This window comes from Rhamphochromis sp. 'chilingali' (genome assembly GCF_963969265.1).
Source record: "Rhamphochromis sp. 'chilingali' genome assembly, chromosome: 20".
Taxonomy (NCBI): domain Eukaryota; kingdom Metazoa; phylum Chordata; class Actinopteri; order Cichliformes; family Cichlidae; genus Rhamphochromis; species Rhamphochromis sp. 'chilingali'.
Genome location: NC_137947.1, coordinates 28,861,477 through 28,874,850, shown reverse-complemented (window position 1 = coordinate 28,874,850; position 13,374 = coordinate 28,861,477). Strand labels below are relative to the sequence as shown.

Sequence of the window (13,374 nt, the reverse complement as noted above, 5' to 3'; positions counted from 1 at the left end):
TTATTTTGGTGACACGAGGGGGACCTGTGCTTTTTTTAGACGGGAGGTTTTATTACGGTGGCCGTTTGGTTTATATTGATGTTACAGGTTAAAACTGCTATTAAAGATTTGCTTTGAGATACAGTATCGCACAAAGAGAACCTATAACTTGTTTCGGTGGTGAAAGCTCAAACTGTTATGCCCTTTCATTTGATACGACAATTTCATTCAAGACCACAAGGCAATCGGCAAGTTATCATATCATCACCAATTCTAATCTGACCCAGCTGAAAGTCTCTGACCTCCATCTGACAGTGATTGCCACAGCAATCCTTCCTGCCTTCTTTGTAAACTCCTGTTCTTTGTAGTTCCTTTGAGGCTGAAATGGGATCGTTGCTTATCTGGTGGCTTTTAAAGTTCACTGTAAATGTCATTGTACAATAATAAGGCACTGTTATGCACTGGACTGACATTTAATAGAGGCAGGGCCAGGTCTTGGGGAGATGACCCAGCCGTTAGCTTGCAGCTTTATTAGCCAAAGACCGCTGGTGAAGTCCTGTATACACATACCAGCACGTGGTGCACATGCAAATTTAAGCACGCACACACACTTCTACTTTTTAACTTTCCACGGTGGCATTTTACTTATAAAAACAACCTTTCATGGTTTAGTGTGCCACACCAAATGAATGCTGAAGACATTTTAAACATTGTGAACATGAGTATGTAGGCATAATATTAACAAAATAAAATAAAAATAAGCAAAAGTTGAGGCATTTGCATTTCCTCCTAATTTCCTCTGCAATGCCAGCTGCATATTGTGAACATAATCTTTCTGGGACATCTCAGAACCACGCTGAGCTCATTTTCTCCAATCTCTGTCTACCTGTCTAACAGGACCCTCAGATAGATGGTCCAAGTACCTCCAACGCCATCCTGAGAAACTCGGCTGCCTCCAGACGGCCTGAGGGCCTGGCCTCCCTGCTGCCCCCGCTGTTCTGGCTGTGGTACTGCAGCCTGCCGGTGCTTTCCTGGCAAGGCAATTTGTAGCTGCGTCACTTCCCAGCAACAAACAGACTGACAAACACATTTGTATAAAAGAAGAAGACAAACAAGGAATTATATCCTTTCTTTTCAGTTAGACCTGTTGTACTTTTTTCTCTTGGATTCTGTCTTTTAATTCCTGCTTTGATTTGTTGTTGTTTTTTTTAATGAATTTTTGAAAAGCTTTGTTGTTTCTTTCTTTCTTCTCTTTTTTTTTTTTTTTTTAGCATTGCTGCTGTGTGCTAAAACAGTGATCTGCTATACATGTTAATTCAAGTTTTGACTGTGTGCTCACGTTGGGTTAGTCAGAGAAAGAGGTGATTTAAAACAGCTTCGTACCCCGCTCACTTGGGCAGAGATGAGAAAATACTGGAGGACTACATTCCAATAAACCACAGCGTGTGACTCAATGTAAACGAACATCAATTTTCAGAGTTGTCTGATCAGTTTTCACCCATGTCTGTTTGTGTGTTGAGGCTATAGGTGGGATCTTTCGCTTAAAAGTCACAGTGAGTTCAGTAATGGCTACATATTATCACTTGGGCAGCCTTTTAGGTGTTACTCCATCTCCTCTGTGGTATGTGTCTGTTTTGATAATGCCGTGATCTGGTATTTTACATTTTTATGAGCTGAATTAAATGTCACTTGACGAAAAAAAGTCATTTTCTTTTTTTAGGACAAAATACATTAACTTAAAACGTCAGAGAAGTTTAGCGCCCAAACTGTTTCTATTGTAGCTCATACTGAACACAGATTGCCGCTGGCAGAAGCACACAGGCAAAGTCCCACAAACACTTGATGCACATTTTCACACAGTCAGACAGAAACACACAGCAACACACTAGGTCCGAGGCTTTCGGCTCCCTTTCTTCACTTTATAAAACGGCGTGTTGCTCAGCGATCACAGGTCGGGACGCTGCTGTGGACGGCTGAATCCACTCCACTCGTTAGTGATTGTGCATACTTGCAATTGTCCAAACCATGTTTAATGTTTCTTTTGGAGAATGTAAGAGAGAAGCTGCTAAAGTTTTACCTGAATTTTCCTTTTTGCTTAGATGAACGCCACTGCATCGAGCCCACAAAAACCAGAGCTGACAAAAAGCAGGCTTGCTGCTGTAGAGTGTAATCAGCACTAACTCATGCATCCATCAGTACATCGTCTTCTGTCACTTCTGTGTTACAACTTATTGCCTCAATTGTAAAACTGTCAAAGCATGTTCAGAGAGGAAATGTTAAATTTAAGCTGACCATTTGCTAAACCCCATAAGCCGTAGTCACTGTTGCTAATTAATTCCAGTATGGTGAGTTTCAAATGACATAAAAGAGGCAGAATTTCCTCTTCATTTTAAGTAGCAAAGATCTGTCACAGATACTTTATAATCTCTAACTAACAAGCTTATTTACATAATTAACATTTACTGGTTAGAGAACGAGAACCTCAAATGAGGGTTTTTGTTGTACACTTGCAGGCTACACGCCAACTCTGCTTCCTAATATAAGCTGTGCTGTTTGCCTGAAATATGCTAGATGTTTGCTAGCCTTCACCTCAGCTAATTCAGGTCACTGAACTTGACCCCTCGGCCATATTCGTGGTGTTGTTACCTTTTGGAGCATTTCTAGTGTGATCACTTATTCAATAAGATTCCTGTGTGGTTAATTTGGCCAATAGTCTGTCCACTAAGTCCAGTTTTAATAACGGAAGTTCTCATCTTTTAGTTGTATATTACTTGAATATTATCAACAGGTATATGTGTCTGTGCAGTGTGACAGTTCAGTCTGTGGGTGCACCTTCCTAAGAAAACTTGTTAGTGTTAGCTAACAGCTTAGCACTTGGCTCTGTGGTCCTAATCTGTCACTTCTAGTTCCAAAAACAAACAAATAAATAACAAGAAAGTATCCAAAGTTCAGTACAAGCTGCTTTAAAACAAGACGCACACACAATAGACAGCCTATTGTGGTTCCAGGGAAACCGTGAGCATGCATTTAGCAGATTTGGAAATGCAAATTCTTTTGTTCTAATATGTCATCATTAGAAACTTGGAAAACTAGAAACAGTTTTGAGAATGAGAGCTAACTTTGGTAAATGTTCCGTGGATGATGCTCCTGAGGGCAAAGAGTCCTGATCTGACAGTGTTAGTTGTTAATAACCTAATAATTTTCAAATTTGAATTATAAAGAATATCAACTTAAGAGTTGATTTAGGTATTTGAAATGGAACGTTAGAGTCAAGAGATGATACCACCCTTCCTACTTTTCAAATATTGTTAAATTGCTCTTCGTGACGAACACCACTTTGCCATGTTGAACAGACTTCAAAGCTTGACACCTTAAGCACAGGCAGGAGTTTAGCAAATGGTTACTTTTGTCTTCTGATCTATATGGAAATCATTAATGGTTTTGTGCGTCTACTTTGGATGACTACTGGAAAAATTAAAAAAAGGGAAAAACACGGCATTGTGGCATCATTTTTCCAGCTTTTCCATTGGAGGCAAATAAAATCTTAGCTTTTAATTTTGACAGATTTCTCTGTGATCGGGATACTTACACACATCTCTGTGGCATGTTCAGCACTAGCCACTGACAAGATACTCATCACTCGCTGCTTAGGTTTATGTCGCTTCTCAAAACACAACTAATGTATAGTAGAACTTTAATGTTATTTACCGAGCATAAACATGGTATATGCACTGTATGTACTTGGCTGAAACTATGAATTGGACAAATAAATGTCTGATAATATTCTATTTCAGAGCATTGTGAGCTATTTTGACATTCAGATACAACATAGAGTACATTGAATAAGCCAGAATATTGTTTTTTATAACAACTTAAATGTATATTTCTCTCAGTATGTACATGATTATGGAATATTATTGCATCTGAGGCAGAGGATATCATTATAACTCTCTTACTGTACCTTAAAAACAGCTGTATTTCCTAAGCATACTGTTTTGTACCATAGCCCCATTTATGACGTTGCTAAAATGCAGTGTTGACAGGTTTTTCTTTGTTTGTTTGTTGTTTGGATAAAAATTACACTTATTTTTCTATCTTTTACTAATTTGTGCTCTTTTGATGAGTTGAAGTTAATGAGATGGACCTGCTAAAGATTTAAATGGTTCTTTTTTATGCTGAAGTTAAGGAAGACAGAAAACTCATTGCATGGTGTTAGAAATCAATATTTAAGGACAAATATATTCCGGACCATGCTTTGGAAGGATTTTTTCATGGTGTGTTTGAAGATGGTTGGGGACGTGGGATGATTCCCACAAACTGAATGTCTGTTTGGATGGAAAGTTAAAGAGAAATCTTATTAGTTGTTGTTTTACAAAAAGCCCTGCCTGGGACTGATTGCATTTCTAAGAACTGTGTCTTAGAGTATGTGTGATCATTTTATATTTGAATCCCAGAGCCGTGTCTTCGTGGTCTTTGGAATATGAGAGTGACTCAGTGCTTTCTGATCACAGAAGGCCTCAAAACTGGGGACACTTCCTCACAATGAAAGGATCCCCACTTTTGGACCAAACAAACAGTAGAGATGGTAAAAATATTTGCTGTCCTTCACAGTCCCATTTGTTCTTTTGAAATACCAGAAATACCAGCTTCTTTTGATTTTGAGTTTGCAGACTCCCTTAGCTATGTGGCATCATCAACTTCTTAGCTTGTGAAAATGTAAAATCTGTTGTACAAAAAGTTATAATTAAAAACTGTTAAATCACCCAGACTGCTTGTATGTGATGTTATTTCCCTGTGGAAACATGAAAGGTAGGCACCGGGCCCGTGGGAAAGGCAGGTGAGGCGGGCAGGATTAAAGAAACATTGAGGCCGTGTGAGGTGATCCAGAGAGGCCGATAAGATCATGTGTGTTAATGCAGCTGACCCTGGGTTACCAAGCCAGAGGAAACCCAAAGATAAAGTAAGAGTCATCTGAGGTTTCGCACAATTTTTTAGCTTTGACCAACTGGTGTGAGGAGGAGGGGTCACAGCAGACCGAGTGAGCACACAGCAATACTATATTATCCGAGGCACCGTGCTGAGAAACAGAACCACGGGGAACAAAAGGGTACACGCATACCAGAGACCTTTGTGGCAGGTGCTGGACTTTAAGAAAAACTTTCAAAGAAAGAAGGCAAGATCCATACTCCTGTAGATATTTTTTTTGTACAGATAATGTGCAGCATTTTGATCAATTACATCTTATTTATGTATATATAAGCTCTAAGCACAAGATCAATAGAGGCTGGGGTCTACGACACCAGAGCCTCCATTCAACGGCTTTGGGGGCCATTATTTATTTTAAATAATTTAATGACCAGAAGTATGGTTCACATGCCGAGACTTGGACTTTTTGGCTTTTTTTTTTTTTTTTGGCGTTTTTAAGCAAGGAAATATTCATGTCAACTGCACTTAATAATCCTTAAGGAGTCATTAATATGTGGGTTGGACTCAAGCACCTGGCTCGAGTGGTCTTATTGCTGATTTTCTGGAAACACTTGAGTGTAACGTTAACTGCATAAAGAAATTACCTTGCACTGTTAAAATTTCCCTACCAAGAAAACACTTTAGCCACTTTAGAAAAAGCACAAAAAAACTGACCTACTGCACTGTGAGGCCAAACTTCCTCCAGCATTTCACTTTTTGTCTGTCCCTCCTCATTTCCACCTCCTTTCTGAATCGGTTTTCACGAAAGGTTTCCAAATACTTAGTGCTTTGGAGCACTTCTGTAGCAGAGATTCAGAAAGTGGGCTGAAAAACTCCTTTGAACAGGTAAATACTGGCCCTCGAGCTCCCAGTTATGGCTAAATGTGTCATAAAAGTGGAGTTGATAGTTGGCATTGGGCACATCTGCAGATGCATTTTAAGCAATATGAATAAAACATTATTGTATAATAGAAAAGCACGATGGGGGAAATTGTTGTGTGCATCGTCATCAAATGTCATCAAATTAGTCTGACATTTGAGTTTACTTTCTCTTCCATTAAGTGAACTGCACATCCTCACCCATTAATACCAAGCACTGTGTTAAGCGTTTGCAGTTGGAAACCCATTAGCCAAGAATTTGTTAATTTGGGGAAGTGAACATAAATGCCACATCACTTAATGCAACAAGCTGCAAAAAATATCTGACTCACAGTATTTTTAATGCCTAAAATAAGGCGATCCGTGGACATCGTTCTCTACCACTGTGTTCAAGTCACTCTTTATGTGCAGCCATTAACTATACAACAAATTTCATACACGCAGAAAGAAAATGTAATGGTTTCAGTAATTTATTTATTTACTATTGCCAAGGAGACCAGTTCACAACCGTTGGTCGCAATAGGAACATAAAGAAAGTTATAAGTGAAGTGTGCCCTCCTTTGCTGACTCTCATTTCTGGTCTGAAGTTTGTGTTCAGCATTTGTAAAGCGTAAGTGAACAAAAGAATACATTTCCATATCCAGTTTCAACACAGATGTCATTTATTTATTCCTTTACTGTAACAAAGTTGCAGACATCCACATACAAAACAAAACTGTGCCTGCTCAGTTAATGGAAACTCTTACTACTATTGATATTTATTCAAATGTATTTATTTAACTAGCAGTTTACCCAACTTTTTGTTATACAGTCTACTGAACTCCACTTCGGCTATCTAGAGCTGCTGCTGTGCGTGCTAATCCACTTTCTGCTGTCGAGGTCCACCATGCACAACCTCCAAAATCCCTGTTAAACTATACTTTATTATCTAGGTTACTGTACCAGTTACTTTGCAAATCTAGTGAAAAATCTATTTTGTAGAACAAACTGATGTTTTTGTTTTACATCAGTTTAAAATAAAGGCTGTTTCACTTATATGGTAAAAGAACAGTGGGGATTCCAGATCTGTTACTGTTTGTAGGTTTGCTTACATTCATTTTCTATTGGGTTAACTTATTTATTTTATAATCTGTTTCATCTGGAGTCCATTTGTGGAAAAAGAAACAAGTTGAATCATACTGGCTGTTTCTCTTCACCCTGGCAATTCAGATTTCCTTCAAAGATTAGTCTTGCATTGACATTTTCGATGTCCGAGAATCAAGCAGAATATACAGTAGAATAACTACAATGATGTAATTAATATGGCAGCCTCAAGTGGAAAGACTTAATTTGTTCCAAAAACGTACTTTACCCTTCAGTTCTGTCCACTTTACAAACCTGTCTTTGCTTCTGTTCCACCCTGAGGGGGTACAAAGAGCAGATAACACAATTAAAAGTGACATTTTCTTTCTACTTCCTGGAGGAGAAGTGTGGATTACTGAGGTGTGAGACATGCTTAAAAACAAAAGTCTATGTTTAATGAAAACACCAAAGCACCAAAATCTAACATGTTGGAATGGTACCAATTAAAATAATAAATCTCAACCTTATAGCTCCCCTTTGTAAGTCTCTTTCTACCCAGTTTACTTTACATGGACGAGCCCCTGGGCAGGTGGTGCTGAATCTGAAAGTCACAATATAGACTATAAAATAGTCACACAAATACATGACATACAATCCTAAAATTAGTCCCCACTCCACCTGCAGCTTCCAAACAAAACTGTAAAGACAGCTATCAAATGATAAAATCCAGTAAATGTGGAAAATATGACTTTTTGATAGCAGGCAACGTTTCACATTCAGAAATTGAGCCTATTAAGAGTCATTAAAGCCATTTTTTTCATACTGTGGAATGCCATTCATGAATGTGCTGTGATTAAAGCTGTGGGGCACAAGCAGGCATCACCTGGCTTCTGTGCAGTAAAATGGAATAACTTTAGAATAAGAACAGTGGTTGGCTATAGATGCAAATTTCATCATTCATAAAATCGACAAGAATGAGCTTCACCTCATTTTAGTTAAGAATTGACTCTCAAAATCAAATTAATGACCGCGTATTTTAGTGAACTAGAATTTGGTCCTAGCGCGAATACAAAGGTGTCATTTCCACAAGAGATTTTCATCAAAATCTTGAATCATGCTGATTTGTTTTTAAGAGAATACAAATGAAACATAGGACCACTATATTCAAAAGAAGGTTAATACTTCCATCTAAGGTGACACTGTATATATTTAGTAAGATTTTGGGAGTTTTAGCAAAACCCAGCAAATATTAGAGGAGGCATCAGTGACAACAGGTATGGCGTTTAAGTCAGAAACTGCACATAACATGGCCGGTGTAGAGATGCCTTGCAAATTAGTTTGCAGATTTGCAGCAACTGTAGGCAGAGCAAATCTGCCTCTAGACGTGACGTCCTAGCCTGACCGGACTGACACCATGCTTGAATTACTGCACAGGCAAATTCTGTACTTTTCTTTTTGTTTTTCAATGAGTGTTTAGAATTTACTTGACTTGATAATTATGGTAGTTGTGGTCATTTCATGGCTTTTTTCCAGGTGATTGTTTGCTTTCTTTTTGCAGTTGTTGCATTGTGGACTTATTAGAAAAAGAGGGTTTTCATTTATTTAACCCAAAAAGTTATATTTACAAAACAATAAATGTTGAGCTCATAAAAGAGGTCAAAGAAACAAAACGAAACTTTGAACTTGACAAACCAAACATAACCGACCTAAACAGGAAATGACACACAAGGCAGGTCAGACCACTATGACGCAACAGGGGGTAACTAAACAAAACACAGTCGTAAACAACAAAAACGATGCAGTACAGTCCAGTTTGTCAATAAATTAAACACCAAAGAAGAAAATCAAAACCACTAAACCCTAAAGACAAATATTGAATCAAATACAAAAGCTTTTTTTTAAATCAAAGAAAATACACATTCTCCCCCTTCAGCAGGAAGTGGTGGTGCGGTCCAATCATCCCCTCTATGTATTTAAGTGCTTTAAACCCTGGCTGCCATCTTTTGTTTGGCAACTCCCAGGGCTCATGCCAGGTAAGAGAATCAATGATTAGTCACAAAGCAAAAAAGAAATGAATTGGTATAAATGCATATGGAAACTAAATGGATGCGCTTACAAATAGGTCCAAATCAATAAACCTACTGCAAACTAAAATGTGTTGTTTTGAATGAAGAAACAAAGAATGCATGATAGTTACTGACTTTAGAGTGTGGCCATGGGTACAATCTAAATTTTGAATGTTGGCTTCAAAATCTGCATGGTTACCTCGCTAGGTGCCATTTGAAAGTTCTTTTAGTGTAGAAGCTTTCTGCACATGTTTTTGTATGTTTCCTTAATGTTTGAAAGTCTTATATGAGATTTGCTTGGTCATATTGGCTGAGATGAAATGAAGATGCTTCCCATTAAATAATAGTTCTGTCCCTCAGGTTGTAATATCTTTGTATATATTAAGTACCTCCTCAGACATTTTTCATTTTTAGAGGTCATTAAGTTCTATGAAATCTGAAACTACAGTTTAGATTTGATCTTCTTAAAAATGTTTTAATTTCGAGACAAAGTAGATCTCCATCTCAGCCTCATCTCTCAAACAGTTACTAGTTGTTGGACTGATTTCTGATTTGTGGCCACAGAATTTGTCATTTGTTAGGATCAAGGTACAACCCCCACAGATGAAGCATGTAGCCAACATGGAGGTGCTAAAAGTTCATGTAGCCACCAAATTGGAGTCAATCCCCTCTCAACCACATGTTGAAAATGACCAGCATTAAAGCGTGTTTACAGATGGTTGTGTTTTCTGCATTCATAAGAACTGACTGGATTGTTTGTTTTCCAACTCATCCACCTTGATAGGTTCAGATAACATTTTAATCTTCTTTGACTCGACCTTTCCAGAGTTCAACACAGGTAAGGTTTCTACACACTCTTGCATTGCCCTTCCTTTCTCTAGGCACACATGTTATAGAGATTTGTGGTACAATAAACACTTTCACTTTAGCATCAATAACTTTTAAGATAGGTGATGCATATGAATTATAACCAGAATAAACCTGAACCAGACTCATTGTTAGAATTGACAATCATCCTGCAGCCTCATTCGCTCACACTCATAACAAGGCTCCTGATATTATCTATTTTTATAGTTCATCGATACAAAAGCTCTATTCATTAATGGGCAGTTTATAAGAGGATCATAAAACTTAACATAAACACACCGGGTCTCCTGACACCAGCATGAATTAACAGCTATTAATGTATCATGAGGGAATTGCACTGCAGTGCAGTAAATTCCTGTGTGGTCAATTCATGTCCCTGTGACAAATAGGTTATGAATAATAATAGATGTGTTTGTCGTAATCATCTGTGCGTCTTTATAATCCCGGTATAATTGGTCATTTTGTTTGTAACTTTAATGTCTGAATTTTTTCTTCTTCATTTAATTCTCTTGTAAGACGGAACAACCAATAATGTGTGTTAGTGAGATGTGAATAAACATTTTAAGAGATCAAAAAGAAGAAGAAGAAGAAGAAAAAATGTATGTCAACAAACTACTGATAAACTCATGTGTTAAGTCAGGTGTTATACGAGGTAGGCTGGTCCGAGAATTATGCTCCTGAATATTTATTAATATAAGTATACTTACTTATAATTTTATAATTAGAAGTAAATAAATAACAAAACAAATAACAGTCTTCTCATGTCCCAGTCATAAGTTATACAGACCAGTGGGTGACCACTTAGTGACCACCTGGCAACCAAGTTTGCTGGTTAAAAAAATGTGGATTCTCCTTCATTGCGTTAGTTGCTAGAGATCACAAGGATTTGGGGTTGCCAGGGAGTCACAGACTGGCCTCTAGGACTTGGCACTGGGGTTTGAGAACATTGTAATGTGTATTATTGACCTATATTATATTTTGGAGAAATGTTCTGTTCTGGCACCTACTGCCTTCTACATGCATAGACATAAAGATGGGAGGGGCAGCAACAAGATCAGCACAGAGCAGGCATCAGTTAAAATGGATATGACAGTGTAAAAGTCAGCAATTTCAAGAAGGGTTGCAAAGTGGTTTGCAGATGCACAGCAGCTTCAAAGGTTTTTTTTAGTACAATTTTTGTTGACGCTAGAGTCATGATAAAAAGAAAGAATACCCCCTGGTTTCCAAAAATAAATAGAAGTGTATATAAACTGTCCTTGTTTTGGTCTTTGTCTTGGCTGTGTTGGTAAATACAACCAGTCTGAGGGGGCATCAGTGGATGCCATGACAGTGAATTAACAGGCCTTCATACAAGTGTGTAATACAAATTCTTTCTACACCTTGCATCTAACATACGCAGAACTATAGTATTAGAAAAAAGCTAAAAGAGAAATTAATAAATACTAAAGATTAAAATCTAAAGGGGAAACAAGCAAATTAACTGAAACTAAAACCAAGAAAACGAGAACAATTCTAACAGCTCTGCAACAATACAGTGTAAGAATTCTTGATCTCAAAACTTTATGGTGGCGCATTTTAATTAAACCTCATTAGACTCCTCAGTATTCAGTAGACACGCTGGCTCGTTGTGTACATGTCACGCTTTGTCTCTCCTAAGAGTGAAATGGACACGCATGCTTAAGTTGCAGTACCAGCATAGGGAGATAATATATTTAAAGCCAACAAGCCACTAGTCACCAAGGAAGGTATAAATTCCAAGCTCCTTTTAAGCCAGAAACAATAAAGCTAGGTGGCTGGTGTGTATTTATATGCAAATGTGTTAGTAATGTCTCTTTAAATGTGTCTGTGTAGGTTCTCAGTCTCATCCATGGCATGGTAGTCTAAAGAACCAGAGCTCTGTTGTTCAAGAAACTTAGAAGTCCAGTCGTTTTTTTCCCCAAGCTCCTCAGTCTGTTTATGCTTTCCTATGACTATTTTCATGTTGGCTTGAATAAGATTTGAAGTTTTGTTTTACTGAAATATAATCTGCAACTGAAGCATATGTGTTCATTTCACGCTTAAGAGACGTGCCTATGACATGCTTTGCCGTGATATTGGGTGTCTTACTCTCTACTGCTTAATAGCCTCCTCTTTGCATGTTCCACGGTTACCCTTTTGTACCACTTTTTTCCCAAGCTCTTAGACTACCATGTCCTGGATGACTGAGAACCTACACAGACCATAATGCTGAGGCTTGTTCTTCTGTCAGGCAGATTTGAGTGTAAACAGAGCAGATTTGAGAAGACAGGTGGTACATGGGATCGTCATATGGTGCTACCTCATATGGAACAGAAGTATATAAATCTTATAAAGTTTGTATCTGTCTTGTGTGAAACTTGTATGAAAAGCATGCAATAGTGATCCCTAGAGAAATTATATAAATGAAACTTGTATGTTTTGTATACTTACTAAAACAATATATGAAAGTGGCCACTTTCATGAGTAAATCATATAAACCTTATATGATTCACTATATGAAGTAGGCCACATCTGATGCAAGTCTTTTATACGTTTTTTCTATTTCTTTTCCATATGGGATGGCACACTACAAAAAGTTCACATTTCTCAAATGCCTTAACCTTGCTAAATAAAATCGTAAAAGCTGTAGACAAATGCAAAACAGGGATTATTTTATAAGCATATTGAAGAAACCTGTTTGATCTAAACATAAAGAATGAAATCAAGGTTTTGCTGAACTTTTTTTAACTTAGCTTTTTTATTTAGAGAAAAGTTTGAATAACTTTAGATGATTACATAAAGTCAGTCTGGGTGACAAACTGATAGAACAAGAGGGAACACAGATTACACGATGACACAAAATGTTTTCTTTCTGAAGTTAAACTCTGACAAAGCAGGAAACCGGTCATCTCGACCTGTCAGCTGACCCTCCTGCTTATTGTCTCTCTGGTTATTGCTCACAAAATTAAGCTGATATAGTGCATCAATAGCTTCACTCCTCTTTCATCCACATCATTGCACTTTGTGTGGTGAGGGGGAAAAAAATACTCTCTTTGTTAGTGCAGAAGGCCACTTATGACAGAGCAGTGCGTGGTGGTATTGAGTAAAGGACGACGCTGACAGGGCCAACATTCTTCACAGCGTCACTGAGGCTGGCTGACTTACTGGCTGGTCGCTGGTTTGGTTGTGTGTGTGTGTGCGCGCACGCCTATGTGTGTGTGGAGGGAGGTGGACAGAGGACAGCAGTGTGCTTTGTAATCCTTCGTCACTCCCCACCCACCCCCTACCCTCATCTGCCTGACTCGGTTACTCGTCCTCAGACTGTGGCCCGAATTACCCGCCACAATTGGCCCGTAATGGCATAAAGATTGAGGTCTGGACGGGGCATTAATCACAAGGATGTGGCTCAGCTGACCCTGAGTCCTCAACAAGAAGGAGGTGACGCCAAGCGGATGTGAGAAAGGAGGCAGGAAGAGGGCAGCAGAGATGGTGCATTGAGACAGAAGTGAGAGATGTGGAAGCTGAAGGAGAAAAGAGAAAAACCAGAGTTCTGACCTTA

General features: G+C 38.3%; 1 protein-coding gene across 2 annotated transcripts in view; it reads left to right on the top strand.

The window, feature by feature from the left end:
• Positions 1 to 1,681, top strand: part of gfra1a (gdnf family receptor alpha 1a) — a 102,086-nt gene extending 100,405 nt beyond the window's left edge. For both annotated transcript variants that reach the window (XM_080868542.1, XM_080868543.1), the window contains one exon: positions 877 to 1,681. In XM_080868542.1, coding sequence (XP_080724668.1) covers positions 877 to 1,029 — 153 coding nt within the window. In that variant the 3' untranslated portion in view covers positions 1,030 to 1,681. The remainder of the gene's footprint in view (positions 1 to 876) is intronic.
• Positions 1,682 to 13,374: the final 11,693 nt, after the last annotated feature.